At 44.2% G+C, this 21,656-nt stretch overlaps 1 protein-coding gene across 1 annotated transcript in view; it reads left to right on the forward strand.

Annotated features, from left to right (window-relative positions):
* Nucleotides 1-21,656, forward strand: part of LOC115383847 (receptor tyrosine-protein kinase erbB-4-like) — a 267,754-nt gene that overhangs the window by 139,582 nt on the left and 106,516 nt on the right. The window contains exon 3 of the mRNA XM_030086039.1: nt 17,152-17,338. Within this exon, the coding sequence (XP_029941899.1) occupies nt 17,152-17,338 (187 nt within the window). The remainder of the gene's footprint in view (nt 1-17,151; nt 17,339-21,656) is intronic.

Consider the following 21,656-nt stretch of genomic DNA (forward strand, 5'->3'; position numbering starts at 1 on the left):
TTAGGTGGTTGCGTTTGTGTTGAATTGGCGTTTACTGGAAAACTCTTCAACTCTTTTTGTTTTTATGTTTGAAGAAATGTCTTGATTTTCTTCATACAGATTTTAATATTCTTGTTTATTAAAATTCAATAACTACAGTCTGAGCTCCAGGCTTAGTTTTTACAAGTTTGCTCCGAGGTTTGTTACCAAATTTCACAGAAGTCTTTAAAAAAAATTGCCATTCCAAGCAAGAGGTGTTGGTTCTACTCAACAATTGACCCTTTGGCAAACCTTAAGCTAGAAACATCCTTAATCTTTTAAAATTTTGACTTTTTTTGTACTTGAACTATTACTTTGACACTTCTTTGAACTTTCACTGCTTCTACTTTGATATTTTTTCCACTATTAAGTTTCATTAATACTTTTCAGTTATTATTGATACTTTATTGATACTGTTTAGTGATGCTTTTTCCTGATTAATAGTTCTGTATTGATACTTTCTTAAAGTCAGTGCTACTCTATTGATACTTTTTAACTATTACTGGTATTTTATTGATTCATTTTAGCTATTACTGATATTTTATTGATACTAATTAACTATTACTGATACTTTTATCATGTTTTTTTTTTCTTTTACTTCAACTTTAAGGATATTTCTTCACTGTTACTTTTACTTTATTGATTCTTTTTGGGTACTTCTATGGGGAACAGGGATTCGAATGACCTTCCAGTGGCTTTTCGACCTTTGTACACTTTTTGTTCATTACTATTTGATGGATTGCTGTGCAGTTTGATTCATTCATCTTCCATTCTCAGAGGATTAGTTTTATTAACTTCAATAATATCCTGACATTTTATCTCATGATGATGCTTCGTCTTTGAATCAATCTTTAAATGCAGCGACCCTTTTCAGTCAGGCTTCAGATGCGACCACTCCGCCGAGACTGCACTCCTTTCAGTCACAGAATCTCTGCGGCTGGCGAGAGCTGCTGGTCAGTCCTCTGTCCTCCTGCCGCTGGACTTGTCTGCTGCCTTTGACACTGTAAACCATCGAATCCTCCTCTCCTCACTCTCTGACCTCGGTATCTCAGGTTCTGTCCTGTTGTGGTTCAAGTCCTACCTCGCAGGCAGATCCTTCAGAGTGTCATGGCGAGGGGAGGTGTCAAGGTCACGTGGCCTATCACCAGGGGTCCCTCAGGGGTCGGTGCTTGGCCCCTTACTCTTCTCTCTGTACACCACTTCACTTGGTGCAGTGATTCGCTCCCATAGTTTCTCCTACCACTGTTATGCTGACGACACTCACCTCTTCCTCTCTTTTCCACCTGACGACACCACAGTCTCAGCTCGGATATCAGCATGTCTGGCTGATATCTCCACCTGGATGAAGGAACGCCACCTTCAGCTAAATCTAAGACTGAACTCATGGTCTTTCCAGCTTGTCCATCTGTCCAGCTTCAGATCAGTGTCCAGCTTCACTCGAGCCTAGTTGTGCCCACAAACTCAACCAGAAACCTGGGTGTCATGATTGACGACCCGCTGACCTTTAAGGTTCATGTGGCCTCAGTTTCTCGGTCTTGTCGTTACGCCCTCTACAACATCAGGAAGATCAGACCCTTCCTGACCCAACAGGCCACACAGCTTCTGGTTCAGGCTCTCGTGATATCACGCATTGACTACTCTCTTCTGGCGGGTCTCCCTGCATGCACAGTCAAATCTCTACAGATGATCCAGAATGCAGCAGCATGTCTGGTCTTCAACCAGCCCTCATGTATCTGGCTTCATTGGCTTCCAGTTGTAGCCAGAACCAAATTCGAATCTCTCCTCCTGGCTTACAAAACACTTACAAGAACGGTTCCGGCCGACCTGGACTCCCTGATCCAGGTCTACTCTCCTTCACGCCCACTTCGCTCTGCATGTGAGAGACGCCTGGTGTATCCAGCCCAGCACGCCTCTAAACCTCTTGCCAGACTCTTCTCCTTTGTTGTTCCCAAATGGTGGAAGAAACTACCTAACTCTGTGCGTTCCGCCAAGTCCCTTTCTACTTTTAAGAGACAATTGAAGACTCAGTTGTTCAGAGAACACCTAGGGACTTAATCCGACCCCATCTTTGGGGAAGAATAGGTCAGGTGGTCTAAAACCCAGCACTTTTGTACTACTGACTAAGTTAACAAAAAAAAAAGAGTGGGGTAGTGGCTCCTCTTCTGCAACTGGATGGCAACTCCCTCGACCAATCGCACTTGAAGCAATTGAAGCATTTACTAATGGTTTCTTTCTTATGTCTGTATTCTTGCTTGTGTTTTATGTCGCTTTGGACAAAAGCGTCTGCTAAATGAAATTGTAGAATTATAGAATCTGTTGTGCAGCTCTGGCTCGGTTCAGTCCGGAAAACACTGATATTCTCCAGAAGCGTGTCTCCGACTCGTCAGTTTTCACCTCCCGAGTTGTTTCCATGTCGGATGAAAAACTTATTCCCATTCCGCTCAGCGATCCGCCGCTCTGCTGGATCCTGTCTTTGTACCGGCGGCTCAGACGTGCGCCTCTTTATTGCATCACAAAGTTGGGAGACGTTCAGATTTTATGGGAGTTTAATGTGGGTTTATTTTTGGCATGACATTTCTTCTTCTTTCCATGGGATTGTAGCCAGAAAGCACTTTTTTTTCCCCCCTCCCTTTCGTTTCAATCTAAATTTCCTCCTTAATGTGTTCACCTGCGCCGTCAGTTATATAAGGAAGGGAACCTGGAGGAGCAGCTCCAGATAACAGCCGGCATGTTTAGCCACTTTATTGATTCTGAAGCTCCTGCGAAGCAATCTGACAGGCTCAGAGGCTAATCAGTACCCCAACACTAATAAAGACGTAGCTTCCAGTCAGATAAGCCACTTCCACAGAGTGTCTCAACGTTTTATGCTGTTGGAGCAAAGTGGTCGCCATATCCTGGTTAATAGAAGCCTTTAGGTGAATGCTTGGCTCCAACCTTCAGTTTCCAGGGTGTTTGAGGTCTTCTAGGGTGTAGAGGGTTCCAGGAGTGTTTGAGGAATGCTGGAGGAGTGTTTGAGGAGTGTTTGAGGAGAGTTTTAGGGGTGTTTTAAGAGAGTTTTACTAATGTTTTAGGAGTGTTTTAGGAGAGTTCCAGGAGTGTTTTAGGGGTGTTTTAGGAGAATTTTGGGGGTGTTTTAGGAGAGTTCCAGGAGTCTTTTCAGGAGTGTTTAAGGAGTGTTTAAGGAGTGTTTTAGGAGTGTTTGAGGAGTGTTTGAGGAGAGTTCCAGGAGAGTTTTAGAGAGTTTTAGGGGTGTTTTAGGAGAGTTCCAGGAGTCTTTTAAAGGGGCTGTATCATGCTTTTTTAGCTACTCCAAACCCTAGAAATGGCATTAACATGGTAATAGTTTATTTTTGGCGCTAAGGAAAAGTAATTTTGTGTGAAATAAAAGATTTTCTGGGGCTAATTCTGAAACCCGGAAGAGAAAACGTTCCGTTTCACTGAAAATCCCGCCTCTCCCCCTGTGGACTTTGATTGACAGCGTACTTCAACCAATCGGCGCTTCAAAACAAATACGCTAGCTAGCTTTAGCTCTTTACCTCTAGCTTCTCCACGCGCAAAAACGTCTTTTCCTGTGAGAAACTCACCAAGCGCAGACCCTTCAGACCCTTCAGACTCTTGCTCTTGCTCTTGCTTGACTGTTGCTTTCAGACGATGGTCAAAGTTTATCCTCGAAATCGGAGTTACGAAAAGCAGCAACGCTGATTGCCGAGGGCCTGCGGGAGGGGGGCTCAGGGGAGCCATCTTCACAGTGTGACGTGAACGTGGGAAAACAGAGCGTTTTCACAGGTGCAGGAGGGACTGCCTCTCTGAGCAGCACAAACACTAGGAAAGCTTAAACACGCAGGCACAAAGGAAAAAAACGCTTTGGGGGTGTTTTCGGTGAGTACATAACTATATAACAAGGTTAAAACATACAAAAAGTGAATTTTGCATGATACAGCCCCTTTAAGAGTGTTTAAGGAGTGTTTAAGGAGTGTTTAAGGAGTGTTTTAGGAGAGTTTTAGGAGAATTCCAGGAGAGTTCCAGGAGAGTTGGAGCAGAATTCCAGGCATTTTTGAGGAGTGTTCCAGGAGTGCTTGAGGAATGCTTAAGGGGAGTTTTAGCAGAGTTCCAGGAATGTTTGAGGAGAATTTTAGGAGAGTTCCAGGAGTCTTTTAAGAGTGTTTAAGGAGTGTTTAAGGAGTGTTTAAGGAGTGTTTAAGGAGTGTTTAAGGAGTGTTTAAGGAGTGTTTTAGGAGAGTTCCAGGAGAGTTTTAGGAGTGTTTTAGGAGAGTTTTGGGAGAGTTTTAGGAGAATTTTGGAGGTGTTTTAGGGATGTTTTAGGAGAGTTCCAGAAGAGTTTTAGGAGAGTTTTAGGGGTGTTTTAGGAGAATTCCAGGAGAGTTCCAGGAGAGTTTGAAGAATGCTTAAGGAGAGTTTTAGGAGAGTTTTTGGAGTGTTTTAGGAGAGTTCCAGGAATGTTCGAGGAAAGTTCCAGGAGAGTTCCAGGAATGTTTTAGGAGATGTTCCAGGACAGTTTGAGGAAAGTTCCAGGAGTGTTTGATTAGAGCTTGAGGAGAGTTTCATTAGAATTTACGGAGTGTTTTGAGGAGTTTTTGGAGTGTTTCAGAAGAGTTTTGTTGACTTTTTCGGAGCGGTTTCCGGAGCGTTTCTGATGTGTTTAGTGAATGTTTCAGCAGTGTGTTAAACCTGTTTTTAGTAGTGTTTCAGGAGTCTTTTTGGAGCATTTTTCAAGTAATTTCAAAGTGTTTTTAGGCGTGTTATAGTAGCATCTTAAGGGTTTTAACAGCATTTTATGGTAACTGTTTTTACGTTACCCAGTTTAACTGATTGTCTTGTTCCACTTGCTTGGTCGTAACTTCATGTTTGCCGCTCCTCATCTTGACCAGGTCGCTCTTGGAAGTGAGATCCTGGGTCTCAATGAGACTTAATTGTATCAATAAAGGTCAAATAATTCAAAAAAAAAGAATCTTAGGGATATTTTGGGAGTGTTTCAGGATTGGTTCAGGAGCGTTTGAAGAGTTTTCTTCTAATTGTTGCCATTTGTGTGGTGGTTTAGAGCCTCTTGCCGGTCAGTTGACCTCATGTTTCCCCTCTCTGATAGTAATCACAGTTTGTTTTACGTTCTGTTTATCTATACGATTGCCCTCCTCTGCTCTTGTGTCTTCTCAAAATATGCAATTGCCTCCGATGTAGGGTTAACAGGTCTATTTTTGGTGCGACTAAAACCTAAAAATGAGACATTTACCTTTGTTCCAGTGAGATTCGCCTTCCTATAATGAAAGGAAATGGTTTCTTTTTCTTTTTTCTTTTTTTTTCCAAGCAGTCCTGATTGGCCGGGACGTGTGCACGTACCAGGAAGCAGAAACCGCGTGCCTGAATATTAATATCAATATTTTCTTCTACCTGGCAGCTGTCATGTGTCTTTGTCTCAGGTTTCATTCCGCAGTGGAATTGATTTATATTGCCAATCTACTCCCTGTGCAAACACGTGGAGGCACCTGTAACGTGCACACAAAAACACACACACACACACACACAGACACGCACCCTCGTGCCGCCGCCACCGCCGCCGCAAATCAGGACATCCATCTCCAATTAGGCCACTTTGATTCCGGAGTAATGAAATAGTTTAGTGCTGAAACGTGGCGTGCTCCACGAGCGCCGACGACGCCGCTGAAATCATTTTCCTCTGAGACAAAATGGCTGACAAATACCCTGCCTCACACACACACACACACACACACACACACACACACACACACACACACACACACACACACACACACACACACACACACACACACACACACACACACACCCTCACAGGGTTTATAAAGAGACAGGACAGATCAGATCTGACATGGTTGTAATCAGTCCCGCAGCTGCCTGCATACCTGGCCTGAATTCCATCCCGGCTCAAACGCTGCAGTTTGCTTCTCATTAACGACGAAAGTGGGAATTATTTCTAGTAATTTCTCCTTCATTTGTTTAGAAATGTAAGAAAAAAAATGAAACTAAAATCAATATATTTGTGCTATCAAAGGGGAAAACCACTAAATATGTACAAACTCGGGATGTTTGTACGTGTTAAAACAGTAAAATGGGAAACTTTCTTCGCGTTTAGGACGGAGTTCGGAGCAACTTGAAAGTGCAACTTTTTTAAAAACGGCCCCACAGGTGGAACTTTTTGAAGATGAAATGGGAGAAAACGACGAGTTTTCAGATCGGCTTCAGTGGTGGAGCTTTGTGAAAATGTTCTGCTTGGTAACGGGAGGAAAGCCGTCTTTTAAAAAATCCTTTGTCTCCGTGCAAACTGGGGAAAACGCAACTTTTTGAAAATGCTGCAGCGCTTTTTAAACTGGGAAAATGCTCTGGCTCCTTTGAAGTAGTGGAAAATCAAAGGGCTGTCTGAATTAATCACATTAAACAAGATTTATGAATGTAGATCTGTCAAAAGATTTTTTTTTAATCGAGATTAATGACAGAATTAGGATTAGAGTGTTTCTTTTTCCAATTTGAAATCTTTATTTGAGGTAGACACTGCATTAAGTTAGTCTACATGGAACTTTATTTTGAAAGAAAATCCAAAAATGTCAAAAAGGAAGTTCTTTCTCCAAGACTCTCTGGGAAGAAATCAGTCCATCCTGAAAGTTGCAGTGCTGCAACTTCAATAATTAAAATTCAACAAATATCTGTCAATTTTGCAATTTTGTCAAATTGCGATGATTTTTTTTCATGGAGATTAGTTGAATTTAAAGGTGCTGTAGGCAGGATTTTGCTAGTCAATGCTAATTTTTCTGTTTTCTTTGGATTAAATGTTAGAGTATCCATTGATAATCCTTTAGGAGTGTAGCATAATTGCACTACCGCGAGGGCGCAGCGTTTCCATCTGTCTCTGTTCTGAGCTGAAAAGGAATCTTAACAACTCCAGGTATCTTTGACCAATCAGAAGAGCCCCTGAGGCTCTAACCGTGATTGGTCGAGGGGCGTTCGTCGCACGTTCTTGTGGGAGGAGCTTAACTTGCGTGAGGGCGTGATGTCAGAGAAAACAGGGCAGGATTGGCTGTGCTGGGTTTCAAATCACCATCTTAGATGGTTCAAATCGCCATCTTGCTTAGGTAACCCTAAGCAAGATGGCGGAGATGCGGAATCCTGCCTACAGCACCTTTAAATCGATCGCAGCATCGCAACTTCCTGGTGGGACTGGTGAATGCTTTATATTAGGGGCTTAAAACTGATTTAAAATGCAAAACTACTGAATTTCAAACACGCAGTCAATCACAGTTAATGGAAATTTCATGATTGAGAAAGTAGGTGTTTGGACAGCCTTAGCGAAAACGGAACTTTTTGAAAACACCCTGTCTATATGGAAACAGGGCAAACTGTAACTTTTCTGAAACAAAAATGCAGAAATGATCCATTTTGTTTCAAAATGCTGTCTTGTGAAGACAGACTCGGTGTACTTGTAGTGAAATCTGAAAGTTTCATTTGAAAGATGGACCAAGTTGTACTTAAATCCGGAAACTTAGTTGAACAGACTTGGGGAAAGTATGTAACGCAGTGCAGGAATAGTTCCGGATCCGTCGGAGAAGCCCTGAAAAATGCGGCGCTTAGCGTGAACACGTCACGTCGGGGGAGCACCCTGCTGGATTTCTCTGCACACTGGAAGTGTGATTTATGTCCCGGCCGGCCCCTTATAACACAATCATTAACTGTAACTGTGGTTTTTGTTTCCGTACGCTCGGCTCCTTCCACGCCGGGGCGTCCATGCATTCTGTCTTCCTTTCCCATTGACATGAATTGATTATCCGGCGCCAAGTGTTGCGTTGTCTACTGCTGGCTGCATCCTACCTCCGCACCCGGCCCAATCATCAATCACCTGGAAGGGCCATTAAGCACCTTTTCTTCACCCGGAGCCGTGAGCTGACATTGGGCCTCAGAGGCTACTCAGGATTCGCCGGACACCCCCCGCCCTCCACCACCCCTGGTGTGGCAGATCGCGCCCCCCCTCTATCCGTTGGCAAACTCAAAAACCGCCGCCCTAATCGGAGGCGACCATGAATAATGAGGGACTTAAAAAAAAAAAAAAAAAAACGGTGATGGAGGGAAGCTAGGTGGAGGAGATACCGTGCGTCTCGCTGTCAAGCGAGCAGAAGCGCGCCCGTGGCTGACGTGCACTGGCTTTGTCACATAACTGCATTATGTAGGGTCCCCAAAGGCTACGGCATAATGCGAGACGGCCGCGCCGTTTCTGCGACAGCCTCGCCTCATGCGTTATGTATCACTGTTTTCACTCGCGTACTGTACGGCGCTGTTTCGGTTTTGGCCGTTTGCTAACATGCGGCAGACCCCCCCCCCCCACCTCCCTTTGGTGATTTTTATTTTTTTTTAATCCCGGAGTCACGGTCGGTACTGTAAACACGTCTTGACAACGCGGACGCCGCCCGTGAAACGGGCCGCGTATGAGATCGTCGGGCTGTCCGAGACAATAAATATCAGCGCCAAAAGCCACCAGCGCGGCGGCCGCCGGAGGCGCGCCCCTGGACATCGGCGCGCGCACGTGCACGGACACGCACGGTGTCATCCCAAAGTCAGCGTCGACACTTAGCTGGCGATGGTGAAACTGGAGCATGTCTGCATTTATGAGTGTCTGGGGAAGAAAGAAAGAAAAAAAAAAACACTTCATCTTCGAGAAAAGCTGCAAAACACACTGTATATATGAAAACATGCAGTTACACCTCCATGACGTCTGGAATTCAGAAATGTTCAGTTTTACAAACAGACTTTTCCTGAGAAAAAAAAGAAGAACTCGGCTCAAAACAGCAGAAAATGAAGCAACTTCACTTCAAGAGTTTCACATTTTTGAGAGTTCAAGACCTGAAAATTGAAACTTCTGCAACTTGTGGAAAGTTCCAGAATGTATAAAAGTTGTACAGCTATAAAATGTTTGAAACTTTGTGAAACTTCTTGAACGCATGGAAGTTCTAGATTCCGTGGCCGCGCTTGGATTTCTTGAAAACTCCAACTTTTCCTGTGCAAATGTCTAATTTCTCACTATTTAAATGAGTTCACTATGACGGGTTGCAACACTTAACTTTTTTCTGCTTAAGAAAAGTGGATAAAAGTCACTTGTTTCTGATTCATCAATCAATAATCTGACGAAAACAGTGCAAACATGGTTTTTTTAACATATTTAAAAGTGATTTTTTCATTGGATGAGCAGTAATGTGCAAATGTGTCGTAAAAGCTCATAATAACCATTTTTTAGGAAATGGGAAAGCCCACTGATATGTATAAAAAAAGTTTTAATTGTGTGAAAATTTGAAGTTAAATTAGCAGTAAAAACTGATAATTACTCAATTTGACTGAATATAAGTTCAAAATGTGCAAATTAAATGATGTGCAAAGTCTAAAATTAAAATAAATTCTGGGTTTATTTCATGAAATGATGCGATTTTGATGGCCTGCATCAAAAATATACATGAATGCTCAACTTATTTATAATCTATGTATTTTTTACATTGAGATGAAGTAAATTCAATCTTTTTTTTCCATTTCCTTTCATTTAGTGTCTGCCGAGAGGGGAGCCTGAGTAACTTCGGGTCCTACAAAATACCGTGTATCACATTTTTCATACGCCTCATTGGGTTTTTTTTAAATCAATATTGTTTTAATTAAGTTTAAATTTTTAATTAGTCGAGGAAATTGCACACAGAAGGTTAATTTCCACCCTCATTCAGCGAGGTCCCCCCCCCTTTTCCGAATTCGTCCCCGTCTCTCCGTCTCCGCGTCGCGGCTTAATGCGACTACTTAACGCCGGGCGACTTGGTTAACGAGTGGAAATCATAGTTTGATTAACCTCCTCCGATTCCGACTGGGTCTCATCCCCAACTCGCTTTCCCCGCCACTTGATCGCAATTACGGCGGTAACTTGATTCAGGACAAAGCCGGGAGAGCGGATACCCTTTCGCTGAAAGCCCATCCAATTAAAGTCTTTTGATTGAGCTGAGCAAGAAATTGACTTTTTTTTTCTTCCCTTTTTCCCTAATGCGCCGGCGGTGGAGCTAAAACACCTTAAAGAGAGGGGGATTTCGAGCCGCTCCGCACCATCGACATGAAAAGTGGCGTGTGGGTTCAAAACATTCGCCCCTCCTCGTTTGATGTGGTTTCTATTTGAAGCGAAAAGTCCCCCCCCCCCACAGACACACTTTTTCACCCTGTTGATCTTCAGGGAGTTCCTCAGGGCACTATCAGCAAAAAAACTTAAGAAGTCTCCTTCATAAAAAAGAGTCTGAGAAAACATACCTGTGGTGAGCGACTCACTCATTTCCACACTGACATTTCATGCAGCATTTATTTCAAAGTCAATGGTCCTTCCTCTCAAAGGCCTTGGGTATTTTTATTTATTTATTTATTATATATTTTTTTTTAAACAGGATTTCGCAAAAATCTTGAATGTCACCCCCGAGTCTTCTCGGCATACTTAGCAGCCAAAAAACGGTGGCTGCGCGAGGTGAGGGAGTGGCGCCCGCTTCCCATCCGGAGCTCGCTCAGGCGGATTGGTAAACAGGTCCCCGCCCGCCCATTGACTTTGCCGCCGTGTGGAGGAGTCAGATTGTGGCGGCGCGCCGCCCGGATCGCCGCCGCCGCCGCCGTGCGCCGCTGCACTCTCCTTGACTCGGCAGGCGGAGCGCCTCTATATGTATGGAAATGAGCCGTAATCACCATAATATGTGTCCCATCTCTTGTATTTTATAACGGCGTCATTAAACCGGATGATGCCTTTTTCTTTTTTCCCCCCTTCCTTCCACACTTCTTCTTCTTCTTCTTCTCCACTCCCCTCGCCTGAACCGCTCCCTTTTTCGCCGGACATTTGCATGCGCCCGTTTTCGGGGCCTGTTGGGGCGAAGATTACAATCCTAATTGTTTCATTATCCCGAGATATCAAACCGTTTGCACGTGACCACGTCCGGCTATCTCATCATCTCAAGTCGGCAAATTGCGATTCGGCGGCGCGCTGTCCCGAGATAACAACTGCATTACGGAGTTATCTGGAGGTATCAAACATTGTTTTCTCACGAGCGCGACAAATATCTCATTATTTTCAGATAACAAATCCGCGGTTTCGGGAGATCCAGCTGCTTTGTCCCGCTGATGCTGTTTCGGGCGTCTATCCAAATCGGCTTTGCCTGATGAAAAGCCGCGCCGTCAGAAGAAAAGAGTCGAGTCAATTAAATTTGGAAAACAAAAAAAAAAAAAAAAAAGGATGGAATTAACCCCACGATGGAAATCACTCTCCTGGGTCGGAACCATAAGTCACATCAAGAAACAGAGGAACACTTCTTGGAGATAAGAAGTTATTTCTGTTGTGATCAGATTCGAATTGCATGCAGCTTTCAGAATAAAACAAATTGTTTTACGATGGAGCGATTTCGCAACTTTTATTTGTGGCGTCCCTCCATCGTCGCTCCGTCCATACAGACTTTTCCCTCCAGCAGGAAAGTGGCGGCGAGGGGCTCCTCTGGCCGAAAGCAGACACCGTTGGCTGAGCACCGCACGGCTCTCCGGTGGCGGGGGCCAACGTCCACATCGCAGTTTTTAGGCTGCCTCCGGAGTGCTTGTGGGGGGAAGCATGAATAATCACAGCGTGGTCCTTGAAGCATTTTGAACTGACAGAAACATGGCAGGGTGCGGGAGATTGTCTGAATGATGTTGTGACTGTCCGTATAGCATGAGGTTCCACAGGAAGTCGCTTTTCTTTTTTTCTTTTTCTGACTGAAAACTGTTGCAAGAACAATTGTACCTTTTTTTTTTTTTTTTTTTTGGCAACAACTACTTTTGGCGAGGTCAAATGATAAATTAAGACTTTTTTTTTTTTTTTTTTCTGTAATCACCGGCCTACTTGGCATTTTCTTCGCTGGCAGGAAATACTGGCGGCGGGCTGGAGCGATCGGGCCACTGTCCACATAGCAGTTTTGTTTACGGCGGAAATCGCTGGCGTCGCGCTCCGATGACAAGAGCAAATGTCTGCAGAGCAACTTTACTTGGCAGGAAAAGCCGGATGTTATAGGTTCGGCGCTTTGCTGAGGTTCTTATACGCTTGTCTCCACAGACGCTCCTGCTGTGGAATTGCTAAACACGTTGCCATGGAAACGCGAAACTTCTTCCCGAGTATGTTTTCGCCGCAAACGTCGTGTAAACGGAGTTTCTCTGCGCCGGATCGTGTTTTGCTTGATGGACACTGAGCCGTCACTGTACATGTCTGGCTCCATCCAGAGATGAAGTTGTTTACTCTTTCCGATACTGACTCGTGTACAAAAAAAAAAGCGGAGGACACAAACGCAGCGAGACGCTGAAAACCTTTCTCCACGTATCTGGAGGGGTTACAGGTGCCCGAGCGCAGCAGCTCTGCCGCTTCTGTTTCCAAGACAGCGCGGCCACCTTCTATCATGATTATGTTGTGTGTGTGTGTGTGTGTGTGAAGTAAATAAAGCGCTTTTGGCTGGGCTCGGCTCGCCTTGGCCTCGGCGCCGTGTATCCCAGAGACACGAGGAGCAATTTACCAACATGCGAATTTCAACATTTCACCCAGAGGTAAATGGGAAGAAGAAAAAAGGAAACGAGCCTGTCGGGACCGCGGGAGACTCTGTTTGACTGAGCGCTCCGCCGCTCGGCAACTAATTGCCCGCGATTGATGGCGGAGAGTGCTGGAGGAAACGTTCGACTCGCAGTGCATCATGGGTAGTTGACCCGTGCCGACACACTCGAGTCTCGAGCCGCGTGGAAGTGAGGCGTAGGTGTGGGTTATCGGCATGTGCGGAAGAGACAAAATCCGGAACGAAAACCCCTTTGAGGCATTCACAACAATGAAAAAAAAAAAAATAATAATAAAAAAAACAACACTGCGAACCATGAATCAAAAGATACAATGGAAATGGCATCGAGAATAAAGATTCTATCACTTTGTTGATTCATTATTAATGTTTACAGCGTATTGTTCTCCGCATGTGTAGCTTCATGACTAAGACGGCAAACAGTTCAACAAATTCGTGGCTAAATACATAATTTTCAGTGTTTCCATGTAATGGTGGAACTTTTCTGAAACAGAAACACAAAAACAATACGATGTTGTGTAACATGGCTTTTAGATATTGACTTTTTTGTGGCGACTTTGTGGTTTTAGTCTGAAAAGTGTCTCAAAATGTAGGATAAGTATCAGAATCGGCTTCATCTTTTCAGAAAGCGGCGGTAACTGAAGTGACTCACTTCACCACCTTGTGGTACAAAATGGTATTACAAAGCTAGAGAAACCAACATGAAAAAAAAAACAAAAACAAAAGCAACGAGATAAATAAGTAAATAAGTTCTGCAAATTCATTAACATGCTTTTCCAATTTTCATTTGCGTTGCACAGTTGTGAAAATGAAACGGCTTAATTTATTAGCTTATCTCACAAAACTTATTAAAGTTTAACCTGCAAGTCTTTATTAACAGATAAAGCACGGATACTAAAGAGAGCAGACAACCCTGTCGGGATCGGGCGCTCCCTTGTTCGGCAGCTAATTGCCGAAAGCTGCAGGAGGAAGCGTTCGACTTCAACTGCATGATGGGTAGAGGACCTGTGTCGACAGCGGCGTGCGCCTCGTGAAAGGAGGCATAGACGTGGGGTTATTGGCATGTGCAACGATCACAGGAGGAAAAAAAAAAAAAAAAAATCAGCATGAAACCGAGATTCAAAAGATTCTCTTGAATTGGCAGTGAGAGTAAAGATTTCTTCTCACGTCAGCACTTTAGGGAGGATGAAGGGGGGGTGAACGTGTGTCGATCGGGGGGTGTTCGCGCACCTCGTTAAGTGTGTGTTTTCGTCCGGGGTACGAGGCAGGAAACATCCGCCCGTGTTCCCGCTGTCCACCTTGTTAAATCGGAGCACATCGCCCACGAGGCGGTGGCGGGCAGCGGCGTCCTGCAGCTCCTGCGTTTCATCAAACAGAGCGCGGGTTGATGGCGGCGGGAGGGGAAATGCAGGTGCTTGTGTTTACTTCCCTCCGGACCTCCCTCCCCTCCCTCCCTTCTCGTCTCCGCGCTTCCTCCCCTCCTCCGGCGCTCAGGAATGCAGATAAATATTGATCGGGGTAAAAAAAAAAAAAAAAAAAAAAAAAAAAAAAAAAAAAAAAAAGAGGGGGAAAAAAACTATTTATGGCAACGGAAGGAAATTAAATGGTGTCAAAAGCGGAGGAAAATTACTGCGAAAGGGCAGAGTAATCCTTTAATTTAATTAGGTGAATTACAACAAAAAATCCTTTCTGAGTCTGTTTTTTATCCTCTTTTCTTCTCGCTCTCCCTCGCTCCCGCTGGAAGGCTTTCCTGTGGTTGCTAAGCAACAGGGAAACAGTTTTTCTTTGGGTTTTTCTTTTTTTTTTTCTTTTTTTTTTTCGCCAGTGGGTCCCGGAGGCTGGCAGCGAGACGGGGGCACAGTGGAGGCACTGTGGAGTCTGCCAGCAGCCCGGCGCGAGCCCCGCAGCTGGGTCGGGCCGCGGCGGAGGGTTTACCGGTCGCGGCGCCCCCCGGCGGCAGGCGGCCCCGGGCTGGTGACAAGCCGGGTGGCGCTCCGGCCTCCAGCGGCGAACACGAGGTCACGGCGGGGTCAAAGCGATGAAACGGCATGACTCCCAACCACAACAAGCTCCCCTCCTTTTTTTTATATATATATATATTTCTTTTTTTTGCAGGGCTGAGTCATGATTTGCATGAAGTTACAAGTAGCAAAAGATCGCCTTCACTCCTCTAAAGTAAGAAGTCCTCTCTGAATCAAAGCCTTGGGAAATGGACTCTACTCCTCTTTCGCGGCGTTGTTCTCTCTCCGCTCAGGTGATCGACACATTATAATCTTGTTAATAAGCACCTCTGCTGCCCGCCTCCCTCCCATTGTGCGGGCGTCACAATGGGCAGGCGCTTGAACGGCGCTCGGCTCGTCTCGGTTACCTGCTATTGCTCCAAGATGCAGGCGACCCGACTGTCAGTCGCCACTGATGTCCCCCTCAGGGGTCAGCAGCCAATCAAACCCCGCATTACTCACTTCCTCCCTCCCTCCCGACCGATCATCCACATCATTACTGGCCTGTCTCTGGTCATTAGGATGTCTCCGCAGCTGCCCGTTTGCTTGCTTCTCGCCTCGCGGCCTCATGCCGCACATTAAAAACTGCCCTTAAATGAGTTTGCTACTTAGCGGTCGATGAAAGTTTTCTGCAGGACATGAAGACAGGAAGACGATTGCATCTCTTCAGTCTCCAAGACTGATGAGTGTGGGAGCGCGATTTAGTGTGTGGGACTCGAAATTTGACATCTTATCCTCCTCAAAGCATTTTAAAGGAGAGATTCTTCTCAATCTAAATTTGGATAGCTTAGTTTTCAAGTGAAAATGCGATACTTTGACCAGAATCCAGTGTAACTGCCGAATCCGTGTGAACAGACATTGTTTTTAAAATGTTGCTGTATAGGTGCGAAACTTGGAACTGTGTAAAAAGGCCTTAGAAGTTCAATATTTTCACGTGCAAATACACTTTGGCGTCTCTGGAGTCTGAAAAGAGAGAACTGAGGACAAAAGTGGAAATTGAAGTGACTCTCTTCACCACCTGGTGGCACAAAGTGGTATTGCAAGACCGGAGATGTAGTTTGATTTAAACACTGAAACTGTTATGAATCAGAGGAATTTAAAGAGAGAAGCAGGTTGAGGAAAGAAAATTATTTATTTGTTCAGGAACATAGCGTCTCACAAAACAGCTTCAAATACCTCATTTAACGTATTAAGGTTGAACCTGCGTAAGAAATTAAGCATGGAAATGAAACAAGATTGGCTCAATTTAGGGGAATGAAAAGAGATTCATTCACAATTAAAAAGAGAGAAGAAAAGCCGAACCTGACGCGCACAGACTTTTAAAAGTGGTGTTTGTAATCAGGCCTGTCGGTGGTTGTTGGCCAAATGTCTGAAACGGCGCCGAACAGCTGTTGTATGTGTGTTCGTGAGGATCCGTGTGTGGAAGTAATCTTGAGTGACTCAGATGAATGATGCACGCCGACGGAGATGGAGCTTTAGCAACAGGGGAATAAGTTGTGTTCACGCCACACACACACACACACACACACACACACACACACTACGACAGCTAAGTCTGGCAATGATGCTGTATATGAAGATGCAATTTGCTGCCAGTTTGATTGATTGGGCTGTCAGCTCCAAACACATTTTTTCTTCTTCTTCTTCTTTTTTTTTCTTCTTCTTTCTGTAGGGCAGCTGTCTATTGATGTGATAACACACCCCGAGGAAATTTCGACCTTTAACCTCGGTGTTTTCTTCCTTAATTTGTTATTGATGAAGTGGAGTCGAGGACCAGTGTTTACTGGTCTAAAAAAATGTTCAAAAAGTGTTGCGGTCGCCTTGCTCCCCCCCCCCACATATCCTTCTGGAGTTGAACCAATTTGTGTCATCGGGTGTTTGTGCTACTTTTTTTCCTCTTTTGAGGTGTGTGAGAAGGTCAATCGATGCACAATGAGGCAGAAAGCTGAGGTTTCCCATGCTCTTTGGCAAGTCTTTCAGCCCACTCATGCTCTAAATCAGGGCTGGATGAGTCTGATCATTGTGAGTGCCACGCAAATGTCATCTCTGTTACCTGAGGATCCACTCTGATGGAGCATATCTGCCACGAGGACGGTGGAAAATAACTATGCCTCCAAAGTAAGTGGGTCGAATTTAGATTTTCAACTAAATAATTCCTTCAAAATGAATAAAGTCCGATTTGATTGATGAATTTTGTGCGCTTGCCCATATTTTCAACCCCTCAAAAGCAACCGTTGAGGAGCTCATCAGAGCAAGGAGCGCAATTAAGCTGACATTTTAATCACTTTGGATTGTATGTTCAAACAGTTTGGTGATGCTGACATTTCAGAAATGCAAATGACATGGTCTGTGCGCGGGAGATGAGCTGTGTTTGAGCTCCAGGGCTGTTTTGTCCATGGAGGGTTGGACGGCTGAAACTGGACTTGTGGAGTTCAAAATTTCATATTCTGCCTACTTCAGACCATTTTCCTCTCCGATCTAATAGGTTTGTTGTATGTTTTCCCGTGTTTCCACAGTCGATCCGAGAGGTGACCGGCTACGTGTTGGTGGCGCTGAACCAGTTCGACTACCTTCCCCTGGAGAACCTGCGGATCATCCGAGGCACCAAGCTGTACGAGGGCCGCTACTCGCTGGCCATCTTCCTCAACTACAGACGGGACGGCTACTACGGCCTGAGGCAGCTGGGTCTGCGAAACCTCACAGGTCAGACGCAGTCTTTCTCCGAAAGTGTTTTCCTCCGACCACTCAAAGCGCAGTAATTAGGATAAATCATTGGTGACAAATGCAGCGACTCAGACTCTCTAGGAAGACGCGTAATAGCAGCTTTTTGTGAATCAGTCGTCTATTTTCCGCCGCTCTGAAAATATGTTTCCATTCTCGTCTCCGTGTCTGGTTTGTTTGTTGTTTTTTTTTACGCCCACATGTACAGATTTAATAGGAGTCTTTTTTAATTAAGTCGCAAAAAATTGGAGCTCAACTTTTTGTGAGTATGTATCTGCTACACTGGCAAATTAATCTTCTGTTGCCTCCGTATAAAGGGGCTCAAAAGTGTGTGAAAAGTCCTATTTTTCTGTTAATTACATTTTTTGTTTACGCACTCAAAAATAGGCCTCTTTCATGTGGCGAGTTTATGGAAGTGGTGATGTTTTATGAAACAGCTGTTCCGTTTCCTTGTTTATTTTTGCTCGTATTAGAGGTTTGATGCCACATTCGATCGTCGGAACCTCGACGTTTTGGCGTTTTGGGGTTACTGAGTGCTTTTGCCACCTTCCAGTTCTGCTTTTTGGAAGAGAAACGGGCTTTGAAATCTTGTTTTGGAGCGTCTGAATATCCGTGTGACGCTCACAGATTTGCCCGCTCTGAGGGTCAGCTTTCCCAACATGCTGCGACGTCAGGTGTTGCCTTTAAATCTGTCTCGGCGCCAGCGCTCCCCATCGCTCCGGGACGGAAACGCAAGATGTCGGTGAAGCGTTGGCAGAGGGACAACTGTCATGTACAATCTGAGGAGACGCAGTAAAGCTTCAGGGTCACTTCTTCCCTTCTATATCTTTTTTTTTTTTTTTTCCTGTGAATATCTTCACACATGCTTTATTTAGAGAAATTCACAAAATGGAACATGATGGTAAAAAAGTGCCCACGGAAAGTAGACGAGAACTAGAAATCAGAGCCGAACTATTTCATAAATGGCCCACTTTACGCTCATTCCACTATAAACTGGAAGGGTACGAGCTTCTGCACATGCAGCCGACTCAATAAAGACCTATTTTTAGCCAGGAGAAGGTTTTAAACACATCAGGTTCTCACCAAAATCCCAAACAAGACTGCTGAAAACTCAGTCATTCCATTCCACTGAGTCTTTCAGGTATTTCAAGTATATTAGCTTGAGTTTAAATAATTTAGCTCCAACCGAGTGCTCTAGAAGCAGATCGATGGGAGGAAAAGAAAAATCAGGGGAAGTGTGTAGGTTTTTTTGTAGATGTACAAGCTTCCTCTTATTTCCTTCAAGATTCCGGTCATGTTTACACAACATCATTTTGGAAATGTCATTATCTATGGGCTCAATATTGGGTCATAAATATTTTGTACATCCAAAAGAACGGTTGTGCACAATTTTGGCGTTTCTTTTTGTAAATCAAGTCTTGCCGTAGAAAGACTGATGTGCTATAGACTCAAAACGGCCAAAAATGAAATGAATTCCTTCCATTTTTTTATATGAAAATGTGGTGCAAGCAGAGTTGAACATTGAAAATGACCGATGTTAACCACTGAATGACTGAAGGAAACTCTGGTTGTTGAAACGTTGGACCCAGGCTGAAGTCAGATGCAAATCTACCAAGTGAGAGTTCAAAGTTCGACTTGATTTATCTCTATTTGAAAGACAAGACAGCAAATTCGTTGAAATATTTGAGCTGTTATAATGTTGAATTCGTTCTTTCATATTTTTTTGGTGGAACACCTCAGGAGCTCATCGTTAACAGTTCAGCGGTTGCACTAGCGCCCCCTGCAGGCAGCTGTCAACATCTCCCGATGTAACTACTTGGACTCATGAAACACAATAAGACATCCTGGATGTTCCTACACCATCCAGATGGTCAGTAGTCCACCCTTGTTTTGTAGACAAGATCTCAATGGGAACAATAGGATTTCTTTTGGAGGCCCCCACACAGAATCCCCCCCTTTTAATCTTATTGGATTTTGAAGAAAATTTTTGCAGGATTTCGGTATGGCAGAAAATGCAGGAAGCGATCATTGTTCTTCCAGCTCGAATGGAAGCTAAATCTCCCAGAGCATCCCGGCGTGGCCAATGTAGAAAATCCAGTCCAACACGTATGTCCTCCAAAGTACAGCCAAAGAACAAAGACAAACGCGCGGGGGAGCCGCCAATTCTTGACGGATTGCTCTCGCCAAGGTATCACAGTAATTTGTCAGGATCTAATGAACTAAAAACGGGCAGAGACGCCCAACCGACGGGTGCAGTGATTTAGAGGAGGTGTAAAAAAATCCAAGCACAGGCGGTTCATGGGGCATGTGTTTGTTGACGACCCGGATTCATATTTGGTGGGAAACACAAGTCGCGTGTCCTGCCAGAACCGGACCGTCTAAGTTCGGCAAGAGGCAATAAATGTTCAGCGAAGTGTTTAAAACGTTGGACGTTCGTGCGTTGATGAGAAAAACCATCATTGTTGGAGAGAGAGGAGGAATTTATCACCACCTCTTATGCCATTGACTTTGCGGGGAGTGTTTTTGGTGATTGATGGTCGCGGATCAAACAGTGATCCATATTAAAACACATGACAGATTTAGTGTAATAAGCAGCGTTTTATGGACTCTGAACAGCGTGATAAAGGACTCCGGAGAGAGTTAAGGGGCACACTGACATCTAAAGCTGGTAAAGCAGCTGGAGAGCTCTCCATTTTGACTACCACCGCAAAGAAAAGAGTGGCCTAAGAGCACCTTTCTCCCCAAATGACTCTTGATGGGTAACACAGTGCCCTTTTTCTGTTCCCACACTACAAATAACTTGGTTAGAGAAGTCATACTCAGGATGATCCCCATTGGTTTGAGTTCCAGTTCAATTCTTTTTATTTGGAACAAAAAACAGCTTGAGTTGAGTCACCTGGACTCAGAGGAGGGGAAAAAAAACTGAACTTACAGGAAAGAGACAATGATTGGTAGAAGTTGGCGTTTCTCTGTTTTCACAAAATGTCCTCTTTTTTTTTTTACAGTTCTAGCCAGTAACAGCCGTGAGTTGAAGTTTCTGTGACTCAGTGCAGCTTTTTTTTTGTTGATTTTCAGTTTGTTGAAGTGTGGTTTACCCATATCGGTACTTAGTATGTTTGCCCCATTACCGTCTTCAGTTAGTCCATCGCTGTGTCATATTTGTCCGATTTTACTGAATGCAAACCATCAGGAACAGGCAACTGTGACTTCTCCCGTCAGTGGAGGCGTGACACCACAGGGCGGAACTTCTTGTTTATGTTGTTTTTCCAGTGAAGTAAGCGCTGATGAAAAAGTAAGCCATGTATCTTCAGTAATCCTTTCTGGGCGCGGCGCGATGCTCTCTGCATTATTTATGTCCACAATGCATAACCCACTGTACTCCTGCAAATGTATCTTATTTCCTTGGAACTTTTAGAGAGCGTTTTGATCCTCAGAGGCAGAATTTACCTCAAGTTCACCGCAGTGTTTCAAGACTGTACGCCAGTCTGTCTGGCACGCTGCCGCTGTTTGAGCTCGCAGTCAGGCATCGGTAGACTTTGGTCCATCGGATCTGATCCCTTTGCACCCTGACGTTGCAATTAAGCCAAGATCCGTCCATGCATATGGATCAGTGCTGCTCCTCTCGATTCCCATCTTACCTCATCTTCAGAAGAAAAAAAAAAAGAAGAAGTAGGTTCCTTCCCTCCTCTCAGTAGGAAAACTGAAGAGAGCAGATGACTGTACTTTCTGAACAATAAGCCACACACATTTCCTTTAATCGACATCAGGCTTGTCAAACACATTTCAGTCGGGCCCAAATTCTTCTTGACTGAGCCAGACTAGTAGATTAAAGCCGTCATAGCATTTAAATTTAAACTAGAAAGAATTTGTTAATGCAGCTGACGAAAATATCTTTATATATTTAACTAAGCAATTCTGAAAATAACTATAATCACAACTTAAAGCCAAACAGAATGGTCCAAAACACTCTGAAATGTCCTCAGAAAAGTTTCAATCCTCCAGTGCTGCATTAAATATGATAGAAAACATCTGCTGAGTCGGTATTTTCATATCAGAAATGTCAAGATTTTAAACGGTTAAGGCCAACATCAGTCCACATACAGAGAACTTGATTTATGAGATGTTGTCTATCAAGTGTGCAGCCATATGTACATTTTGCACCCTGCGCATTCTACGGGTGTGTTTTTTTCCTGTTTGTGCTTTATTTTTTTTTTTATTTTTAGTATTTTTCTGTCATGTTTTTGCCTATTTTTGTCTGTTTTACATTGTTTTGTGTTCGAAGAGCCTGGTGGACAGTTGC

The sequence above is a fragment of the Salarias fasciatus genome, assembly GCF_902148845.1.
Source record: "Salarias fasciatus chromosome 23 unlocalized genomic scaffold, fSalaFa1.1 super_scaffold_20, whole genome shotgun sequence".
NCBI classification, from domain to species: Eukaryota; Metazoa; Chordata; class Actinopteri; order Blenniiformes; family Blenniidae; genus Salarias; species Salarias fasciatus.